Below are 23,976 nucleotides of genomic sequence, written 5' to 3'. Positions count from 1 at the left end.
GCATGTTTGGTACCAAACATGTCGGAATCATACCCCAATACTGTTGCAAGTATTTGAAGTATGATTCCATGCACTCTAGGGGTGCCTTAGAGAATCCCAAGCATTGCTAACACCAGTCTCACAGGGTTTTCTGGCCAGCCTAAGCTGCTGACACCCCTCAGACAGGTTTCTGTCATCCTCCTGCTTGATCTGATGAAGCCCAAGAAGGCAGAACAAAGGATTTCCTTTGGGAGAAGAAGGTAACGCCCTCTCCCTTTGGAAATAGGTGTGACTGGCTTTGGAGGGGTCCAGCTTCCTACAGAGGCTGCCTACCAACATTAGACCTTGTAACTGACCCTGTGACTGAGACCATTGGTGCGCCAGACAGTCCTGTAGTGGGCGAATAATCAGTAGTGCATGTGGTACTATTGCAATGCAAGATGCCATCATGCCTAAGAGTTGCATAACTGTTTTGACTGTTGTGTTGGCTGTGGTGAAAATGTAGTAGCGCTTGGATGTTCCGAATCATGGCTACATTTGGATAGCCTAAACCCAGATGAGGGTTGAGAATAGCCCCTAAATATGTCTGAATCTGTGAAGCTTAAAGATGTGGCTTCTGTATGTTAATGGTAAACCCTAGTTGATGGAGAAGATGTAAAGTGGTTTGACTGTGTTGTTGACACAACACAAGCGTACTGGCTTTATTGAGCCAGTCGTCCAGACATGGAAGACATAAATGTTCTCTCTGTGCAAATATGCTGTTACTGCTGCTAGGCTTTTGGTGAACACTTGGGGTGCAGTAGTGACTTCAAATAATAGCACCTTGAACTAGAAGTGCCTTCCCGGTATAACAAACCTGAGGTATTAGCGGTGAGCTAGATGGACGATGGTATGTAAGTATGCATCCTTTAACTCTAGTGATCAAAGTCACCCTTTTAGAGTAGTGGGTCACTACTTGGAGGGTGCGGTGCATGTGGCTGCACCCTTTCCTCGACCCTTGTAACAGTTTCCTCTGTAATATCCCCTTGATGGGGAAGTCCGATGTTGTGGGGTAGAGGCCTACGAAGGTGTAGTTTTGACACCCTGTTTATACGCAGGACACCAAAAGGAGCCATGAGGAGTAAGGGTTTGGAGTGCCTCCATTGATTTAGCTGCTTCTGTACCCTTTTTCATTTATTTTTTTAGTTTTTTGCCAATGGTTGCTCCACCTGGGGACCAAAAAGATGCTGCTTATCCAATCTTACATTTAAAGGTGTTTGCTGCACATCTGCCTCAAAGCTAGATATGCGTAACTAAGTGGGTCTATGGAGCAGCCACTGCTAATGATGCCCCTGGCAACAAGGGCACACCTGATGGAATTGTTTGATATTAATTTGCCTTCTTGGACAATTTCATGACACTTCTTTTTATACTCCTCAGGGAGATGTTGGAGTTGCTCCATTTCATCCCAATAGGCTCTGTCGTATCTTGCCAGGAAACCCTGTGTGTTGGCATTTTGCCAACGATTGGCAGATTGTACTGCCACTCTCTTCCCAGAAGCATCAATTAGCTTGTATTCTATATCAAATGAAGGCAAATTTCCTGTGGTTTGGGAATCGGCCCTCTCACCAGCATTAGATACCACCATCGAATCTGGCCCTTGATGTAAGCTGGGTCTGATGATGCCGCTTTGTACTTTTTAATCGACCTTGGGTGTCATGATGCGTGCCTGCACTGGGCCTTTAAAAAGTTTCAGACTCGTGCAGCATCCTTTTCAACATAGGAAGGTATTGGCTTGCCCTATTGGTTCTGGAGAGTGTTTCGAGGAGAAAATTGGCTTCAATAGGACCTTTGTGTAAAACGACCTGGTGGTATGCTGCCGTCCTAGCTATGAGTTCTTGGAAATACGTTGCATCAGGGAGTGATGGCTTGGCCAGGTGGAGATCTGGGTCAGTTTCACCTGGGGGAATCAATATCATAGCTGTCAGATGGATCTGTGGGCTGCTAATGTGAATCATCACGTCCTCCATGATAGACTGTGGTGAGCCCTGTGGTTTGACGTCCCCTATATCACTATGTGAATGGTGTGGTGAAGGGGTGGTGGTGGAGAGGGCGGTGGAGAAGGTGGTTGAGAAGTAGGAAGAGGAGGCTGTAGAGAACTGGTTGCTATGTCCTTCATCTTCTTAGGAGGCCCTGTTAAGTTTATAGCCTATTTGAAGGAGACTTGGTGATACAATGGTGGGGTGCCGGCTGGACGGCTTTAGCTAAAATACCGCCAGTGAGAAACTGCATATGCAGTTTCTTCTGCTTCGGATCGACTCGCTCCTGCATGGTTTGGAGATCAGTTTGGAGCTAATATCGGTGCAGATGTGGAGAGTTTCGGTGCCAAAATATTTCAGTTTTGATACCGAGGTGCTCAGAGCAGAAGAGGGCTATGGTTGGCTCGGTGCTTAAGCTAGTCAGCTCGGTGTAGAAGCCTGAAGGCAGGGCATCCGCAGCAGATAGTCAGTGTTTACAATGACCTTTTGGCAGTGGTGGCCTGTGAGCCATAGATTAGGTTGAAACAGAGTGTCTCTTAGGCGGTTGGGCAGGGGTACTCATTGTACTCTGACCCGAATGAAGGCCCTGCATCTGTAAACCGATCTTGAGATCAGAGCCGGAGCTCTGGATGGAAAAGGCCTCTTCTTCAGCCCGAGCCCTCATGCAGTTCTCCCTCTTCGACTTCTTGCCAGAAGATGTCAGGTTTTTCCTCAATATCCTTGCCCGGCATCTCTCTGCAACACAAACGATGGTTTAGCAAAGTCTTTTTCGATCGAAAAGATCGACAGGCCTCAGAGTCCTAATGATCAGGAGACAGGCATACGTTGCAAGTTTAATCAAGGTCAGTCATTGGGTATTTTGCATGGCAACTGGGACAGAAGCAAAATGAAGTCTGTTTCATTAGCAGCGCATTGTTGGTCAAAGATGAGGTGAAGGATAGGCCCGAACGGGCAGGAACTGAAGGCAGTAATTGTAGCACGTCAAATCGATGGGCGATGGTTTTCTCCATTTTCAACACACTGCAATGGAACGCGATCAAGAATAATACCAATGAGTGTTGAAGCAAACAACAAACCGAAGGGGAGCTCGAAAACAGTCACGAACCGGAGTATCAGAAAACACGCCCGGACTTGGCGACAGAAAGAAAAAATTGAGTCAATGCTCATGTGCATTATCACCAAGAAGAGGAGTCATTTCCACCTTGTGACTCAAAAGACTTCTTCGAAGGAAAACAACTTGCACACATCCGGATCCAACATGACATGGCAGGAGTAAGGAGAGCATGTGTATCTACAGCCACACATGCCTCAAAGATTTTAACAGGTTCAAATGTTCATGACTCACAGGTAGACAATTTCTAAGTTCTGCAATGTTATTCTACTCAAGGAAAAACAAGTTTACGAACAAGTAGAGTACAGCGACTTACAAGACAAATCCCCAGGAGTACAGGTGAGCAGTGGGGAAGGTGCAAGACAGCACCACCAGTACACCACCGGCGTCATGGGGGCAGCCGGGAGCAGGATGCCAAACAGAGTCAGGTGCCTAATGCATTTCAATGGTGATCGGTCACTGCGAAAAGATGCTGCAGGCTCTGGCAGAAGGCCATTCAGGCTGAACCAACAGCAGGGTTCAGGCCTCACATGCTCAGGCATGGTCTTTGGTCCTCTTCTCGACGGCTCATGGGTGACAGGTGCAGAGGTGTCCTTAAGCGTCATGTTTTCCTTACCAGAGCAATCGCAGTGGGGTAAGGCTGCATGCAGAGGCTGCAGCCGTAGTCGCTGAGTCCAGGAGGTGTGACATTCCCAATGGACTGACTCTGGAGGGTTGGGAAACCTTGGTGGCTCCAGTGGTTCACTTTAACTCAGGTCGGAGACAGTGGGTGCAGTGGTAGCCTTGGGTGTCAGGTTTTGGCTGTTCCAGAGGCTTCAGTGCCCCTTCTTTGGAGTTTGCTGAAGAACAGGTCTGCTGTTGACAACAAGTCTGATGTCTTTATTAAAGGCAAGCAGTCCTCCCTGGTTTCTGGAGTTCGCAGCTGCAAGACGAGTCAACTTTGGGGCAGATTTCGACGAGGGATGTAGACAGGCAGCCAAGGTTGGTACCAGGTCAGCTACTACTTTTCTCCTCTTCTGCTTTTGCGGCTCTTCTGTGTCCTTGGTCTTCTTAGGTCAGGATCTGCTTCCCTGGTGCCAGGGGCTCCCCTAAATACTGAATTTAGGTGTGAAGGCAGTAGCCAATGAGCTACTGACCCTTGAATTACCCTACATGACAACATCCTGTGAGAAGTGGGCATAACCTTGTCCCAGAATTCCTAGGTATGCCATCACAAAGATGGATACCTCTGAAATTTCGTATCAACCTTGCAGTGGCCCCCTTAGGCCAGGAAGTGGCCCGCCTACCTGACAAGCTAATTTTCCCACCTGTCCAGGTGCCAAGTGGGCTCTGGATGTTGGGGGTGTTTCCTTTCCTGTGAGGGGAGCCAGATTCACATTTCAGAGACAGTAGCCCTTTGAGGCTTGCCACCATAGGGAGGCTTATCAACAGATCATCCTGTGGGAGGGGGTATTAAACCCTCTTCTCAGACAAGCTTTTGTTCTGGGCCTCCCAAGAGCAGAAGGCCCTCACCCTAGAGGGTCTCGGGTGGCAGAAACCAGTCAGTAAGAATACCAGAGGCTGGTAGGGCTTCTATGGTGCCCTCTGAGTGCATATATTGCTATAAATAAGTCCAACACTTGCATCAGTGTGGGTTCCCCAATACAAGATGGTTTATATCAAACATCCCTATCTTCAGTGAAGCCATCATGCAGCTGGGGAACTTGAATTGACCAGTGTGCAGCACATACATGCATTTAAAATGGCTTCCATGGCCACTTGCTATGTCCGAGAATTGACAAAGACATAGCAGGGTAATATCTGCTCTTGCAGATGTGCCCTCACATGTAATATAATGTAAACTGCGTTAGTGCTGGAAGGCCTGCTGTATGGGTGACTTACATATATTGCATGCAGTACTGGGGGACAGGGCACACAGGCTGTGTGCCATGTCGTGTTTTCACTTTTGTCTGCACCAAAATGGTGCCTGTCATGTGCTTGGTGAGGGGTCCCTTAGGGTGGCACAATTCATGCTGTACACCTTAGGGATCATCATTTGCACCTCAGGCCCTAGGAACCAGAGATTTACTAGGGGCTTGCTGAGGATGCTAAATAATTTTTATACAGTTTAGGAAAAGATCTGGCACTGGTCCCCAAAATCATATCAGATACCAGGCAAAAGTGGGGGGGGTAACCATGTCAAAAAGAGGCACTTTCCTAGAGTGCTATAGGAGCTTTGTTGTTTGCACTCTGCACCATATGCCCTATAAAAACCTAATGTTCGGCATGCTGCTGGTTCAACAGATGTGCAGATGCCTCATCACGCTAATGTTTAACTCTGATTTGATAGGAAAAGACCATTGATTTTATATCAAGTTTACTTGAAAAGTTCCTAGATGGTGAATTCATATGGACATGTTTGTCTTGCTTTAAACAGTGACAGTTCACCTTCAGAGGTCATCACTTATCTACTTGCTATCAACAAGATCACCTTTACTTTTAAGATGAGCGTTTGACATGTTCTTTTCACCATGCAGTAGACACACTGGTTGCCTAGAACGTCACCTAAGCTTGCAATCAGGTGTGCAGTTTTAAAAAGCTTAAGAAAGACACCAGATTTGGTGACGGAGATAGCTAGGCTGTGAAGCATGCCTAAAGTCAGCAGTTGCCAAGAACTGTAGCTGATAGATTGATGGAATAATGGATTAGGATTGTTTCCCCAATAGGTAGTGGTGTTCCCAGTCTGAAAGTGTGACACGCCTCCTGCATAGCTAGTTTTCCCACCGGTCCAGGTGCCAGATAGGCCCTGAGGCAGGGGGCTGGCTTCTTCCTCTGAGGAAGCCCAGATCTGCATACCAAAGGTGGTGGGTTACTTTGAAGCTCCTGTCTTGGAATGTAGGTCATCCTGTGGACAGGCTTTTGTTTCTGACTTCAAGAACATTCTTTCACCCTTCGAGGTCAGATTCTCTCCTGTTGGTGGCAGGCTGGCCAGAACCGATCACTAAGCTCAGCAGCAGCTGATAAGTTTTTCAAGGGGCATCTCTAAGGTGCCCTCTGCGTGCATGTATTAATAAATCCATCACTGGAATCAGTGAGGATTTGATAATATGGGCTGCTTGATACCAGCAGACCTAGGTTCAGAGAAGCGATTGTGTAGCTGGGAGAAACTCGTATTGAAAAGAATGAGGATATTAATTTCTGTGCACAAAAAAAATATATATATGTTCCTCTTAAGGACTACAATCACAAAAAGGGAGTACGGGTTAGTTGTAATGTGGGTAGGTCATTAATGTACTAATTATGACGCTAGTCCACTCAAAAAACCTCGACTAGAGGTGTAAATTATGTACGCTGTGTGGTGGTGTGAGGTCTGCGGGGTGTAGGGGAAGGAAAGTTTCCTTTACGGACTAGGTGGTCTCACACACTATGTAGTGTCATGCTTCATCATATGACCACCTAGCCCCACCCAGGTAGGACAGTGCCACCTGGGCGGACTCAACCTCACTGTTAAAAGAACAGGAGGGAGTGCGTAAATTGGACTTAATTCTGGAAAATAGGGATCCAGCTATACTAGGGGAATAAAAACACCTACTCAGGTACCCGGGTAACTTTTAATAGGGGTCCTGTGCGGTGTGGTTAAAAGGAATGGGGGACCAGTGCGAGAACAATGACTCACAAGGTCACCTAACTAAAAGGAGTAGCCGACATGTTTCTGCCCTTATGGTTGAGCTATGGAGAGTCTCTGGGCATTCATCAGGGCATTGGATCCCTGTAGTAATTACTACTTGACCGCTACACAAATACGTGAAAGAGGAAGGGCCTACCTTAACCAAGATAATATCTGGGGAGGACCCTCACACTTGAGGCTACTAGCCTCTGGTATCCTGGAGAGGGAGCGTCCCCTTATAGTCAGACTTGCATCAAAGGTGGGCGCTCTCTGTGCGCCTATACCGACCTCTCGTTCAGGACCGCTTGAAGGACTACCCTCCTAGCCACATAATGAGGAAAGCCATTCTGTGCTACAGCTAGTCTTCATATAGTGAATACCAACAATTTGGCAGTTCTCACAGTAAATACTGATGAAGTAGTAATCCTAGAGGTTCCAATCTTCCCCTATTTCACAGGAGCATTTTAAAAGTTTGAAGATTTCCTTCTTGCGAATGCACAGGGATTAGACAGATGAGCTTGACCATGATTTTAGCATTTCATGTCTGCATGTGCAGCAGGAGACAGTACAGAAAATGGTGCTTTCTGTACCTCAGTAGCAGCTTCCCAAATGAGCATCAATACATTAATGAACTAAGGGGTTTCGAGGTAAACTCTGCATGTTTTGGTCGTCGGCTGTCAAGATATTTGTAAAGCTGAGTAGCAAAACAGTATTCAGTGTAGATTGTGCCTTATGAGGCTACTTAATTTTTCAAAACCTTAGTAATTGGGCTACTTTGCACAAAGTCAGTTTGTACCAAAACCAAACTGGGGTGATCATGTTTTTTGTATTCTTCCCAAAATAATTTCTAACTTAGCAATAGACTAGTGTTTAACTGTGTGGCACATTAAACATGCTGAGACGTGACCCTGAATACTGTTATACTTAACACTTTAAAGTTCATAAAAATCAACAACCAGCACTTCAGGACCCTTCATTTACTCTACACACCATTTAAACAAGGACCACGCATGATGCTGTTCACATTGTGAAGAATGTCAGGCAGGATACCATTACGAGCCAAATTGTTGGGCACAGTAAGTAGGAAACCTTAAAGATTAACAATCCTTTCAAGGATTCAAAGCCTGCAGAATTAAACTTCTTTCCTCCTCTTGTCCCCAGTCACAAAACAAATTAAAATCTTACCAATAGACACAAAGGTGCTCAAAGTAACATGGTTCAACAGATCCCTTAGATTAATAAGACCCAAGCACCATTTATGTACCAAAACGAAAAAAATACAAAATAAATTGATTCCTTCTCCAAGAAAGTAGATCCTGGGCAACAACATCACCACCTAATATCACGGATACTTCCAGGTAATAGCATTAAAAGGAAAACAACCTAACAATTTACACCCCCAATAAGCAAACGCTGCTGGCTAGCAACCTGGAACAAAGGACAAAAAAATAATCACAATCTTTAAACTAGCACAAAGAAAGGTGGATTAGTAAGTAAACCTGAACAGAAAAACTTTCACATGAAGAAATGAATAGAATTTGTGAAATAGGAAAGAAGCTGAAGATGTAAAAAGAGCAGAAGTTGTCAGTGTGTACAAAGATTACTGCTAGGATTGGGTGAGCATTCTCTCAAAGCAGGCAAGAAAGGTGCCACAATGAAAACGCAAAACCTTGTGCTGGAAGTATTCATTTAACAAAGCCTTTATACTCAAATTGAGGAAATAAGAACCATATTCTTTTTTATACTTAAGTAGGAGAGAATCTGTGGGAACACATCAAATGAAATTTGCAGAATAAAGCACTCTTTAAAGAAAGCTTTCAAAATATTCAAAAGGACAGTAACACGTACATCTGGCAAACAAAAGGCAAGAGTTGAAAAAGAACTGCAAGTGGGGGTTGCCTGTAGGTAGCTAGCCACATCCTCAGGGAGAGTGAGTGAGCAATGGACAATCAATTAAGGATACCAATTCTAGAAGTCAGACTACTCATCCGCAGGCACAATGCTGGTCACATCCTTCCATAAAGAACACGCCCTAGCTGTGCTTTCATTTGGGTCTAAAGAACTGAACCTATTTTCAGATTTATTTAGTGCACAGAAACAACAGCACAAGATGGAAACATTTCAAATGAAGTTCAGAACATGCCTGTAATATCCATACCATTGAACATACTGCCACTGCTAAGACATACCACATGAAGTGAGCCATATAAGATGGAGACTGGATAATGGTCCATAGCAAATTTAGGATGCCTTCAATTGAATGTGATCCTGACTATACAGATACTTCTATGTTACATAATATCCAGATAACAGTATGCAATTAATACGCACACAACAGTTCACTTGAAGAAACAGTGAATTTTACAATACAAAATCTACAAAACTGAAGTTGCTAGGTATGCAACAACATTCACCTACATGTACTGCTTATTACCTCACATCTTAGATTCCAATGCCACTGATTTTATCATTGTAAAGTCAATGGTGACGTGTAAGAACTAAGCAACTGAACTGTGAGACAGAGCCTATGCTACAATATGGAGGAAACCTACATCAGAGTCATAATCACACTATTGCATTAATCCTAGGAAGACCCACCAAGACCAAAGAAAGATGGGATGGGAGTCAATGAGAGTGCATTAAGGTGTAGTTCAAATTCTGCATACACTGTGGTTTACCAAACTAATGTTACTCCACATCTAAAACTTCACTATTACCATTTGCATATTCCATTCTAAAAGCGATTTTTTCTTGTTCCACTCAAAACAATCTCCTCAGGGTAGTCCTCCTTAAATATTCCTATGGTGCTTCAAAAATGGGTGTAGTAACACTAAATGTCACTGTGACGTCAGCAAAAGCCTACAGTCTGGAGTTCAACCTAGTCAAAAAGACTAGTTTGTAAGGGCACTCCAGTCGAATTGGAGTATGAAAGATGAGTAACAAATCAATATACTACCAATGGTGCAAATCCCAACACTATATGGTTAGGTTTTCCTCAGATGCTATGAATGTTTGAAAGGATTTGAAAACTAGGGCAAACATCAGCAAGTACAATACAACAGACCAAGCAATCAATACTTTGAAGTTTTGTGTTGCTGTCTAATGCACATCTATATCTGGTATTTCTCAGTTCAGAAATATTGTAAAATATTGGGTTCATCAGAAACTGGTGAGTTTCCCATAGGATTCCTATTGTTTCTTTTTAAATCTTCTACATGCCTGGTAGTGGGCTGGAGCTTGGTGCATGCAAGAAAATGGCTCATTTCACATTATAGTAAAATACAGCAATCTCCAGGGCTTAAAAAGACCCTCAGGGCCCTGGGACCCAGTGCAAGGAACCAATTGCAGCTATGCCCAAAGGCTGGATGCCAATATAAAATGCTTAGGTCACCCTGGAAAACATTCTCAATTCAGTGCTCCTCTGCTTCTTAACAGTTACTCATAATGATGGTGGGTGGCTGAATGACACTTTACCCAGACTCCAATAATGGCAAGAGCAAAATCAGGACAAGGTGCCCTCTCTGTGCTCCACAGCAATTATGTGCGAGTTCTTCCCCACGCAGACACTGGCATTTGCCATCAGCAGAAATCTGGATATGCTACTTAACCCAAGAATAAAATATACAAAAGCAACAAACAGTTCTGATGATCAGTCAGAAAAGTGCATCTTTCATTAAAGGTCTCTCAAATCCACCAAAAGAACCCAAACCCCATTACAGAGAAGGGCAAAAACCTATTTCAGCAGTTTAACATGGTGTTTTTTCCAGTCCTTACTGCCATTTAATATGGAATTCTATGTAACACTATTGCTCAGTTATGAAAAATGCACACTTAACTAATGGACTCGTGTAACTTCACAGAATATAACCTTAGTCTGATGAGACTAAAATAGGCCTATGGGAATGAGGACTGTTTTTGTACGAGTAGTCCTGTTTGAGCTACTTCAGAATGTACCTAATAAAAAGCAAAATCTTGCAAAAATTCAATACACATCCTGTCCAGACCAAAAGAACATCAGAAACTGCTGCTGCAAAACGAGAGCCATATGCCATTAAGTCAATCCCATGCCTAAGGTATATCTGAGGCAAATAATGAACTAGGATACAATCAGAGTGAAGGATCCTGTGTGTTCCCACTGCCGTCATAGGCTGTTCCTCCAATAGATCTGGATTGATTTGAAATTCCATACAGGAGTCGGATACTGGAATAACTCTACTACAGGGCAATACTGAGTTAAGCAAGATTGGTAACCTAGACAATTGAGATGAGAAAGTCAACAAGCCAACTTTAAAAATTAAATCCAAGTTGTAACTCCGGTTTAAAAAGGCAGTCAATCATGGCAACATTGTTATAAGGATTAAACTATCTTCTGAAGGTTAAGAAAACCTAACATTACAGCAAGTTAAGAGAAAGTACTGGCACAGCAATCAAGATAAGATTGCGAAGAATTCTGGAAAGTGGGGGTTACAAAAGAGTTAATGTATGGCACGGTCGCTATAGATGGTTGGGAGAGTACATAATTTCTAAAGACAATGGAAATGTCTGTTCATGACTTAATCTCACTTTAAACAGTGAAGGAGAAAGTAGTTAAATATTTTTCAGGTTAAACTTATGAAGTTGTTAATTTTTTAGTAAGAACCCATTTAACAGGGAAACTATGGGTTAGGTTTGTGATCCATTTTTACTGTAGGAGAGGACAGATATTATATGACCCATCTCTACTGTTTAATCTGCCATTCAATCAATAGGATTAATACATTTCAAAGACGAATGACTTGCATCTTTATACAATTAATAATCTTTGCAACACAATTACCATTCACACCAACCTTTGGCATGAAGAGACTGGACATTCCTTCCTGGGGTTTATAACAAATGCCCTATGTCCAGTTTTTTGTGCAGGAACTTAGGACCTCTTTACCTGGTGGTGTCCAATGATCTTGCAAGTACTTAAACTATGCTATGGGGATTACCAAAATCCATGAACAACTAGAACTGGTCCATTTCACCAACCTACGAGGCCTGGTCCCCCTAATGTTACTGGATTTTTGGAAGGCTTTCAACTCTATTGATTGGGCATTTATGGAGGGAATTCTAATACAAATGGGTTTTTGACCTAATTTTTGGTCATATGTCAAAATGTATTCTAACACCCAACGGCTTAGGTCTGAATCAATGGCACCCCCTCGGACCCCTTCCCGATTTCGTGAGGTGTCCGACAGATATCCACTCTCCCCCCATTTGTTTGCTCTGACCATACAGCCGCTAGCAACATGGGTCTGATGGGATACCCAGTTATGGAGCTTTGACTGGAGCATTCTCATGAGACAGCCTCCTGTTTCTTGTACAGTCATCCCTCAAGAGACACTGCCTTCTCCAACTGCTTCCCCTGTGTGGAGAGGCATCTGGCCTGCAGGCCAATTGTTTAAGTCTCTTTTGGTTCCCCAGAAGGGCGATCGGAGTGTAGTGCACAGGCAGGTGCAGCTGCCAATCAGAAGATTAAAGTTTCCAATACTTGGAAACACATATTGCCCTAGAGCCAAGCCTTGCGTGGAGCCCGGTCTTGATCCACTGGGGTATAAACTGTCAATGGCCCTCACCAAACAGTTCAAACTCCTGCTGAAAATATTCAGCAGGCTGGCATTATTTTAAATGATTATGCTCCCATGAATCCTATTTATGATCCAAACTTTCCCCCACCCAATTCCTTGGGAATGGATCTGGAAAACAGCAGCGAAGCTCTTCTCCTTAGCCTGGGTGAGCAGGCCTGCCACAGTAGCATTTGGCATCTGCGTACGGCCCACATATGATGGAGGGGTTGGGCATGGCAGAAGTTCATTTATACTATTGGGCATCACAACCTCTGAATGTAAATGACTGCCTGAGTGGGGGAGGGCAAGACCCACCATTTTCTCTCGAACTGGCTCAAATGGTCAGGATCAAAAATTTGTTATTTGTAAAGTGTGGTTAATTACCTGAAGGTAACTTGCTCGATGAAGGCCTGATCCCTTGCACCCTACCAGAAATTACAAAGTGATTCTTGAATTCTGGAGTTCAGCCCCGACACGGATAGGCTGAGACCAGAAACGTACTCTTGAAACCCTCTTACAGACATGTACATGGTTACACCACAGTTCCAGACTTCAAGGGTTCAGAAAGTGGGACCTCATCAGCATTTACAAAGTTAGAGATATAAGGCAGGGTTCTTATTTAAAGTACTTCTCAGAGTTCCAAAGTTGTTATTCCTTACATAAATCCAATTTTAAACTGATACCATACACGTGCAGCATGCCCTTCATCCCCATTACACACTCCTGCAATCCACACCAGAATTCAGTTCCCTCAAGGCACAAATTCTCCTGGGCCCATACGCAGAGGAGGCATCTCCAGGATATACAGAACCCGAGTTAAATAACTCCCCTAGCTCCCTGCAGGACCTGAAAGCCAAGTGGGAACAATGGGTGGGTCCCTTTGATGATCAGACAAAAGGGACACTTCAATGTCCCTGAGGATTCTGGTGATCCCTCCCAGATTCAGACTCGTACAATTCAATTAACTGAATATGACCTATCTCATTCTTCTGTGTCCACAGTTGAGAATAGCTCCCAATTATGGCTGAATCTCTGAAGGCTGAAGGTGAGACTTGTGTATGCTGATTGTAATCCACAGATGATTAAGAAGTTGTAGAGTGGATGGAGTATGATGCAGATACAACTGTGCTGCAACGATCGCTTGACATTTGGTAACTACACAGGAAGCAGTAGTGACTCCAAATGGGAGCACTTTGATCTGGTAATGTGTTCCTGCTACCACAAACCGAATGTATAGGGATGTGAAATCACATACTGTAGAGTTTAACATATACAAATGCTCTTAAAGTATGTACCGATTTAATGGCATGAGGTCTAATATAGGCCACAGTGAACTGCCTTTTTTGGGAACTAGGCAGTATAGGGAATATACTCTGGAGCCTTGCTGTTGAAAAGGGACAGGCTCTATGGCTCCTTTAAGCAAGAGAGCCTGTGCCTCCTCTTTGAGCAAGGTTAAATGTCCTGTGGAGACTGTGTCTGCGAGGTGTGATGTTTGGAGGTGTTTTTATGAGCTCCAGACAATAGCCATGTCAAATAATATCCCACACCCAACTGATCTGTTGTGATGTTTTCCCAGTATTGATAGAAGTGTTCCCTCGATAGGTGTTAAATGATCAGGGGAATGAGAAAAAAAAGTCACTGTTTTGAGGTAGAGGGAGCGTCGCAACAGGACGCGCCCTTTCCATCACCCTTGGAATTGTTTCCTCTATAAGTGCTCTGTATGATGCCCTTGAAGGGGAGAAGTTGTTGCCTGTAAGAGGCGTTGGAGGCATCTGAGGTTGTGGTCTTGCTGCCCTCCATGTGCTGGGCATTGAAAGGAACCACAAGAATAGGGGTTTGTAACGCCCTCATTGATTTTGCAACCTTTGTGTTCTTTTTCATTTCTCTAGTGTTTGGTCCACTTGAGGACCAAACAGATGTTGCTGATCAAAAGGGCCACTTAGGAGTGCCTGCTGTACTTCTGGCTTAAAGCCAGATATGCTTAGCCAAGCGTGTCTACGCAGCAGTGCAGTGCTACCCCTAGCAGGTGTGTCCACTGAATCTAGGGCAGGTGTGTCCACTGAATCTAGGGCACATCTGACTGAGTTACTTAAAATAATCTTCCCCTCCTAAACAAACTGATAACTTTTTTTAATATACTCGTCAGGGAGATGTTGGAGAAGTTCCTCCATTTCGTCCCAATGGGCCCTGTTGTATCTTGCTAACAACCCTTGGGTGTTAGCAATTTGGAAATGGTTGCCTGCTTGTGCTGCAATTATTTTCCCTCACGCACCAATGAGTTTAGACTATATAGTGGAGGGGCATCTGCTTTTTTCTGCACGTTTGCCCATTTGCGGCCACTAGATACAAGTCTAGGGGTTGATGAACTTTGATATAAGGTGGGTCTGAGGTCTCTAGTTCGGGGCAGAGGTGGTCAGAGCCGAAGCGGCGGAAGCCAGGGTGCTTGGAACCGATGAGATTGATGGTCGGCTCTGCGTAGAGACTGGCCCGCTTGGTATGGCAGAGGTCAGTCTCTACTTGGCTTTCAGTGCCAAGCATGAGGGCAAGAAACCCTTAGCAGATGTTCAGTGTCTACAACGGCCTGTCAGCAGTGGTGGCAGGGGGCCGTAATGTCGGTCTGAACCGAATGTCTTTTAGTGGGCTGGACAGGGGCATGGCTCCTCGCTGCGCACTGTCCTGAAGGAAGATCTTGGATCTGCATGTCGAACTCAACTTCGGAGTCTGATTCGGAGTCCGGGATGGAAAGTCTCTCCTCCTCTCCTGCCGAGGCTTTGTGCAGTTCTTCCTCTTGTTCGCAAACATGGTGACTGAAAATGTTGGGTGTCACTTCCAGATTTCTGTGCTGCATTTCCTTCCAACACGCTTGACGATCCCGCAACATTTCCTTCTATCGAAAAGGTCAGCACGTCTCACAATTCTCCTTGTTGTGATCAGGAGACAAACACAATTTTCACATCTTATGGAGGTTCGTGTGTGGGTATTTTGCATGGCAGCAGAGACCAAAATTAAATGTCCATTCCATTACCAGCGCATCATTTGTCGAATCCTATAAGATGAGAAAGGAGGCCTTAACGGGCAAGTCCGAGAGTGGAAAACGTTAAATCAACAGATCACTATTTCCTTCTGCTTTCAAACAGTGAGAGTGAAATGTGAATGAAAACGATACTGATGGGTATAGTAGTTTTGCAACAGACCGAAGGGAGCTCAGAACAGTCTCAAACTGGAGCACCAAAGAACACGTCTGCACCCACTGGTAGAGGTAAAACAATCTAACAATGGAGTCAAGGCTCATGCACAATATCACCATGAGGAGGAGTCACTTTACCTGGACACTCAAGAGACTTCTTAGAAGAAAAACAAACTTGCACACTTTCGGACCCAATACAAGATGGCAGAAGTATATATGCAGAGCAAAGTATCTACAGCACCACGCCACTAAATACAAATATTTTAGTGAACGTAGCTTTTGTACAGCAGCAATTTCAAACAAAGTAGAATGATGAAAATGTAAATACAAATCAACACATGCAAAAATTGCAGTGACCAGTGCAAGTGGGGTAGTATTAACAGTAATCAATACATATACCATAAAAACACCTTAATGTCGCAATATTCTCTTAAAATGTTTTATATCTATTTTTTAACACATATTAAGGCACACTATTATTTTTGGGCGAAAAATGGAAAAATCAACATTTCTACTCCTATTGTCTGCTTTAAGATGGGAGGTCAACATCAGGAGGATGCGGTGAAGCCACCTAAAGTGTCAAAGGAATTTTCTGCAATTCTTGCAATTGAAATGCAGAAATAAGGATTCCCTCATTCAATCAATCAATCAATCAATCATTATTTATAGAGCACGGCTACTCACCCATGAGGGTCTCAAGGCACAGGGGAGGGGGGGCCTCACCCGAAGAGCCACGTCTTGAGGTTCTTCCTGAAGATGGTGAGCGACGGGCTTCTGTCGGAGGTACAGGGGGAGGTTGTTCCAGCTCTTCACTGCAGTGTGGGTAAGAGATCGCCCTCTGGCGGTGGTTTTGTGGATGCGAGGGATGGTGGCCAAGGCCATCTGGGCAGATCAGGGGATCTGGCGGGGTGTGAATGGAGACGCGGTGGTGGAGGTAGGCTGGTCCTGCGTTGTGTATGGCCTTGTCGTGTGGGTGAGAAGCTTGAAGGTGATTCGCTTCTCAACCGGTAGCCAGTGGAGGGTCCTCAGGTGTTAGGAGATGCGTTCTCGGCAAGGGAGGTCCAGAATGAGTCTGACGGCGGCGTTCTGAATGAGTTGAAGTTTTTTTATGTTCCTAGTTGAGGTGCCGGCGTAGAGGGTGGTGCCGTAGCCGAGCTTGCTCGTGACTAAGGCGTGGGTGACTGTCCTGCGACAGTCTGCTTGGATCCATCTGAAGATCTTCCGGAGTTTGCAGAGTGGGTGCCAGCAGGAGAAGGAGGTGACAGTTTACCTGGCGGGTCAAGGATAGGGAGGAATCGAGGATGATTCTTAAGTTGCATGCTCGGTGGGGGAGGGGGGAGGGGAGGCGCTGAGGGATGTGGGCCACCATCAGTCGTCCCAAGATGAGGTGGTGTTTCCGAAGAAGAGCTCAGTCTTGTCGGAGCTGAGCTTGTGGCAGCTTTCTCCCATCCAGGTGGGGACGGCTTCCATTCCTACGTGAAAGTTCCTTTTGACAGTGTCCGGGTCTTCAGTGAGGGAAACGATGAGTTGTGTCATCGGCATATGACACTATGTTCATACTAGGCTTCGGACTATGTCAACAAGAGGGGCCATGTATACGTTGAACAGCATAGGACTCAGTAAGGATCCTTGGGGGACTCCGCAGTTGACTCCTGTGGGTCTGGAGGTGTAGGTCTGGAGTCTGGAGTCTGAACCCCTGCGTCCTCCCGAAGAGGAAGGAGTGGACCATTCCAGGGCTCTTCAGCGGATTCATACGTGGAGTCTGGAGCGCAGAGTGCTGTGGGAGACCGAGTCTGACATATCCAATCTGTTTAATGGGTATGGTGTTATCTGGTGAGTTGCCAGCATTCTCAACTTCGGTTTGACTAATTTGTTTGCAGCACTTAAAATGAGAATGGGTTTAAACACTAGATTTGGATTTCCAATCAAACAAAAATAAAAAGGGATTAAAAAAAAAAACTTGCACTTTTGTTTGAATTGTTTCTACCTATTGCTTTTCAACTAAAATGCTGGTTTGTGCTTGAAGACTGTTGTGGTGATGGACTACGTCAGTAGCCACTTTGCACGATGCTCAGCATCATCTTTCTTTTATATTGTGCTACTCAGAGGTGTGATGATACTCTGACTCCTAACTTAGTCCTCTCCCTTGAACAACTGGTCTAATTCTCACATTGCAAAGGTAATCAATCACAAATGTGATTATTTCTCGAGCACAAGATTTCAGTAGTTAACAATAAATTCAAAATACACCTAAATGAATAGCACAAACTGGAACATCACCAAGTTATTTGAACGTTATCTCTAGTCGTGGCTCACGCGGGGAGCATGGGGGAGAGGAGTATGGGAATTACAATTTACAAAAAAAAAAAAACACTTACCTGCGCGCTGCCGCTCCTCTATCCTCTCGGCAAGCAAGCACAGGCTCCTAGACTGCCCTGTGGCTAATCCAGACGCTGCTCAGAGCAGCGTTAGGATTGGCTGGAGTGCCCAGCCAGGGAGCTACCAAGCAGACTAGGAGCACGTGCCTGCTCTCTCCAGCACGGCAATACAGTGCCAGGCTGGAGAGAACACAGTGCGCATCTGTGTCTGGCCGGACTGAGACAGCCAGACAAACACACATGTGCACTGAGGGGACTACACAGTGCACTCCCCTCGTCCCTGTCATCCCCCATGGCCCCACCCTTTTAACAACGAAAAGATAATAATGTAGTTTTAGGCTGTTAAAGGTTTATTGCAGCTGCTGGGGGTGGGGGGTGGAGGGGTGGACACTTCTTCCCCATAGTGGAGCCGCCGCTGCTGGTTACCTCCGGAAATCAATCCAGAGTAGACATATCTGCAGAGGAAACATGAACTTAGATCATTACACAGTAGCTTTCTCTTTGGTGCACAAAAAAATTTAATAATTTTATAAAGATCATCATGGGATACCCAGGGAATGTATGCATGACATCTCTAGTAACAAAAAAAATTTTTACAAAAATAAATAAAAAAAAGAGCTGTCCTTGCACGTCTTCAACAAGTAAAAAATTCCAAATCAGCGTAGGACATTATGCTATTTCACCCTTGTATCAAAGAAGTTAATTTCACAAGAATTAAGATAGTGATGTAACTCTCCCGTGGCTGAAGAAAGGACTAACAAACTGTCTTTTTGTCAGACATCCAGTGCAGAAAGGGAATGAAAAAAATCTTGTTCTAAGATTTTATAAAAGTATCGTACAACAGAGCAGACACTCAGACGAAACCACAAACAAATACCTTCAGAAACAACACTCTTAGCACTGACGAGATTGAATGTGATTGGCTTAATTATTATACACAATAGCTGTTCTCGCATCTTCCTTTTGAAAGCTTTTGGAATGGCGTGTCCTTATACAACAAGCACATTTGTGATCAACTTACAAGTTATCATGCATTTCAGTAATTAACATGCTGAAACATGCTTTTGTTATGAAACAGGTTCACCAGTCATACATATTTTTAATGAGCTGTAATGGAAAGACTGAGACAAGCAAGATCCAAAACAGAAGCAGACAGCGTAGCAGAAAGTTGCACCCACCAGCAGCTCACCTTTTGAGCACCTGAGAAAGCGTGGTAGAAGCAGGACACATATGTCATGATGGCCTTCTCATCCGGCCTCAGAGTGCCTACAATATCTGCGCAGGAGAGAGAGAAGGAAGGAAAGAATGAAAAAAGCAGACCCAGCCCATGCAGATATCTTGCCCCCTGACAGGCAGCACAGGAAAGCATTGCTCCAGGACAACTGAAACCAGAACCTCAGTCTGTCGGGACTTTGCTCACAGAGTACTGTCCATAACAAATCGGTGTTAAGAGTTTATTGTATAGGCCAATTCAGTGTATAGAACTTTCAAAGGCCAACAACAAACAAATCAAGAGTGCTGTATGAAAATAGTTGTGATAACCAACAACGCACTTTTGTGCCAATACTTTCAGATACTTTGCCACTTTCCAGTTTTTTCAACTTGTATTATTCTTATCTTGAATATATGTCAAATGGCTAACTGTCACAATTTAGGATCTCAAGCAAAGTGACCAAACAAGTCTAAACTAGAGACATATGGCTACATCAAATCATCTGCAATGTTTACCTTCATGATTTTTTTGGTGCAAAAAGACAAACAGCATTAAAACGCAAGTAAACTACAAAGAAGACCTTTAGGCAAGCATGTTTACTAGGCATTCTTATTTAACCTAGATTGAGACTAAACCTTCATAGAAAAGTACAGCAACTCCTAAAATATTCTGGGCTAGCGCCAGCGTTTTTCCCAACACTTTTCCAGTCACAATCAGGCCACCAGGAAACTTGTCCAGCCACATTACAAAAGAAGGACGTTCAACATCCCACAGCAATTTAGAATGGTTTAAGTGGTACAAGCATGATTAATTCCAGAAAAACAATAACATAAGAATTACCAAAGAACAACATCCGGACATCTCCCAAATCTATAATCTGATCTTCGCAAGTCCTCCTTACATCCAAAAGAAGAATGTTTGCCCATGAACCACCACAAAAAACTAAATATCTACAAACATATAAACAAAGTAAAGATATTGAATAAAGGGACAAAACTGTACCATACTATCATCTGATAGATCATTTCACAGGGAAGCCAATCAGAATCCCTTGTTCTTGGCTCCTCCGCTGCTTCGAGTCATTGTACCCTGCCTGCACTCCCTATTAACTAATCCACTACAATGAATTTAAATGTGTTAATAGGCTGCAGCACATTCACCCAATAGGCCACTTTGGTGATCAAAGTGTAAGCAGGTCTGGAGACAAACTGAGGTTCAGGGGACCAGCTAAAGTTCACCATCTTCAAGAGAGAAAGGAAGTAAGCAAGTGATGTTGCCATGGGGCAGCCCAGCAAGAGATGCTGCCCATATGTTGGATACCTTCTGAGCTCCAGAAAAGGCGTGGTAGAAGGAAGATACGTAAGTCATGATGGCCTTCTCATCAGGACGAGCTGTGTTGACAATGTCTGCAATTCAACAACAAATGTTAAATCATAAGAAAGGAGAGTGGGGCCTTCAGGTTTCCATATTCTGCCAGCCATGTGGGCTGCAAAAAATATAGACACCATGATGGCAATACCCCTACTCCTAAAAAATGCACAAGACTTACCTTCTGCATCCAACATCTTGGGAATGTCGAGATACTTCTCAGCTACTTCAAAGGCATTGTTCAGGTTGGTAACCGGATCATCCTAAAAGACAGATCAGCTAGATGAGCTAGGATTCATGCATCTATGTAACTGAACCGATTTAGAACTGGTACAGATTAACACAACAAAGTAACACATGAAAGAAAACACTAAATTGGAGCAAGTCAGATAGTTGGGCTTGTGTAAAAGACTCAAATACTCCTCACTTCAACTGTATCAACTAGTTGCCCCCTATGCTACATTTAAGTGCATAAACTGTACCTGAATCAGACAAAGATTGTGTGGCTCTTTTATGAACCCTTGCTCATCCAAGCTAAATACTTCAGAACTCTGAATGCATCCTCCTTATTAACTGTAAGAAGAATGATCACTGATTCATTGGAAGACAAATACTTCAGAAATGAACAAAAGATGATTGAGTCCCTATGGACAAATATAGAATATTGAGAGAAGTGTACAAAACTATATTTTGTCATTTAGAAGGTAGAGCAATTAGAAAGGCTTTACTCACACAAACGCTGCATGTCACAGAACAATAGTTTCAACCCTGTTTTGGGAAACATCGTTAGAACAGTGTTTAAGTCATGCTGTGCATGGGGTTCCCTCGTAGTAGGAAATATGAGGAACACCAAAGATTATTATATTTCCAAAACTGTATGATACTCCTATTTCTTTCAAAAGATCAAGATAATGAATTAATATCAGAGCAAGACTCAACAGATAAGAGAAAGCAAGAGAAGTTAATTAAGTGGAACTCTAGTTTCATATTTTTCATCACATCTTAAAAGGAACTGCATTTCCCACAGTTTGTGCCTTTTCAACTCTTGCACCCCACTAGATGAGGCCATCACCAGATTCTAAAGCATGAGCTTGTTCGTAGTATTATTACTTCAGCAATATGGACAGTTGATTGAATGCAAATCCATTAAAAAGCTGGAGACTAATAACTCCATCCAAGTGACCTTGAATGCTCGAAACACTATGAAATATGTGGCTCATACCAGGCGATCTTGATCTTCCTAATCCCCAACTCGCTGACAATCAGACACCACAGCCCAAATATTTTGGCAAGGAGAACCACTCTTGCTTGACCAGGCTTCCTGAAACTAGAATGCTTAGCACTTTCTAGCCAAAGCTCATTGTTTTCTAGAAGTCACAGAAAAAAACCTTACAAAATGCATGTGAAGTAGCCCGTGCTGTTGCACTAAATATCTCTGGTAGGCCATCAATGTCACTTTGCTCTGATGTAGAGAGAAGAAAATTTAGGAAGTCAACTTTTAAATCCCTTAACAGTGAACCTGGCCATTCTAATTTTTTTTTTTTTTTAAACACCCAATGAAACATGAAGGATAGGCTTGAATATAGGAAGCATTATTTCCAGATTTAACAAGTCGGCGGGAAGCTTTGGTTTAAAACCAGAGATAACCCGAGGGACTAATTTGTGCTTTGGTGCGGCAACACAATGGTCTTTAGAGGACAAAGGCGTAGGCTCGCCAAGAAAGACCATCTTGGTTAACTGATCAATGTAATTTCAAAGGCTTTTGCACTGTATCTTTAATGAAAAAATACACTTGTCTTCTGGGAAGCATTACATGGTAGAAGGCTGAACCTTGTAAAAGCCTCTTGTTTAAGCTCCTTTACTGAGCTTAGTACTAGAGTGGATCAAAGGCTGAATCTTGCAATAGGACATCTCAAACAGTCCCACTAAGCACTGACTCTGGAGTGTGAATTCGTTGGGTAGGAGGAAATATAAGCATGCTGAAAAGATTTAAGCATCTCTTTTTAGATCACAATATAGTAAACTGTCAATCTGTATTTGCGAACATTCTTTAAATGCACTCTAGATCGTTTAAACCATTGTGCATTGTGTTAGACGATTGTGCCAACACTATATTGTGATTAATAAATGTGGCTGGCATTAATTTCCTTTGTCCATTTTGCCTTATTTAGAAAGGCTAGTTTGTCAAAGGAAAGTGAAATTACATTTAAAAAATACTTTTTTTTTTTTACAGCAAAACATATGTTAAAATACTAATAGTTTTAACACTGGCTTAGAGCACCACCTAGATTGCTCTAACTGCTGAAACTAGTACCGTACCATTATACATAACAGATTTTGTCACTGCAACAGTATCTTTTTTCACAGAAACAATTTGTCCTTTGTCACATGGGATGAGGATTTAGAATAAAGAAGGCAATCTTCGTTGGTGATAGTGAGTTTAATGGGGTCTACCAAATCCTTTAACTAATATAGTTACCATAAAAGGATGTGCATGGCATCTAGTGGGATAGCAAGACTCCTTTAAAAAAATAAGCTGCTTAAAGCAAAGCGATGAACGTAGAGATGGCTCCATGTCCTAAAATGTAGTCCACAAAGGAAAGAAAACTGATGAAATATTTAGCCAGCTTATGAACACTAGCAACACTATAATGTAACAAATCAATGAGATTATACTAAGGGGCCCTCCTCACCGAAGGCCCGCTACAATATGATCAAATTCAGTGCTTCTCTATTGCTGCTAATAAATGAACTAAAGCAAAATATCTGCTTCTTTAAATTCAGTTAAGCACAAGAGCAATGATCACATTGGAGATAATTTCAGGCCGGTCACATGACACTGTAGAGGATGGACAAAACTGCTGCTGTTTTTCCGTTCTGCACTCCATCGCATTCAACCATGCCACCCCACCTCCATATCATTTAGATTCCTCCCTCCCTCCCTTCATTCCTTCCCCCAAACAATATGAATGTTATTGGTGAGTAAAGCCAGAAGAGAACTTTGTGTGGGTTTGTTCCACAGCCCAACACGTTGTACTCCACACACTGGGAATTAAGCAAATAGACTACTGCAGAGCACCACCACAGCCTGCAGAAATTTTAATACAGTAAATGAGTGGTATGGAAACAAGCAACCGTTGAATACGAAAACATATATAAGCACCGTGCAGCCCTCCTCTAACACTAACCTTTCTCAGCTTCTCATATTCAATGAGTTCTGGCCGATGTCTGTGGATCAGAGCATTGAACGCCAGACCATCCTTCCAGCTAGATCAAAAAGGAAAAAACATTAAGAAATTAAGCACAGCAGAAATGAATGTCCCTCTCCATAACCCAGATTTAAACCTCCCTCTGTCCAACACAAAAAATGAGGCATTTACCAACTACAGGAGTGATACAACTTTCCCATTTAGTAAACGGATGCTCCACTATCAGATTAAATTACCATTATCTCTGCATAAACTCAGGAGAAAAAAAAAAAAAAA

The 23,976-nt window shown here is 43.4% G+C and overlaps 1 protein-coding gene across 2 annotated transcripts in view; it reads right to left on the bottom strand.

Moving 5' to 3' along the window:
- ACTN4 (actinin alpha 4) overlaps window positions 1-23,976 on the bottom strand; it is a 340,912-nt gene that overhangs the window by 183,324 nt on the left and 133,612 nt on the right. Inside the window, exons 6-8 of one of the 2 annotated variants that reach the window (XM_069206884.1) lie at window positions 23,680-23,758; window positions 20,673-20,754; window positions 19,100-19,185 (exon numbers count right to left, since the gene is read on the bottom strand). In XM_069206884.1, the coding sequence (XP_069062985.1) occupies window positions 19,100-19,185; window positions 20,673-20,754; window positions 23,680-23,758 (247 nt within the window). Of the gene's footprint in view, window positions 1-19,099; window positions 19,186-20,443; window positions 20,530-20,672; window positions 20,755-23,679; window positions 23,759-23,976 lie in introns of both variants that reach the window. The other variant, XM_069206883.1, reaches the window with a different exon arrangement.

Source organism: Pleurodeles waltl, chromosome 9 (genome assembly GCF_031143425.1).
Source record: "Pleurodeles waltl isolate 20211129_DDA chromosome 9, aPleWal1.hap1.20221129, whole genome shotgun sequence".
Classification (NCBI taxonomy): domain Eukaryota; kingdom Metazoa; phylum Chordata; class Amphibia; order Caudata; family Salamandridae; genus Pleurodeles; species Pleurodeles waltl.
This window is presented reverse-complemented; position numbering and strand designations above follow the sequence as displayed.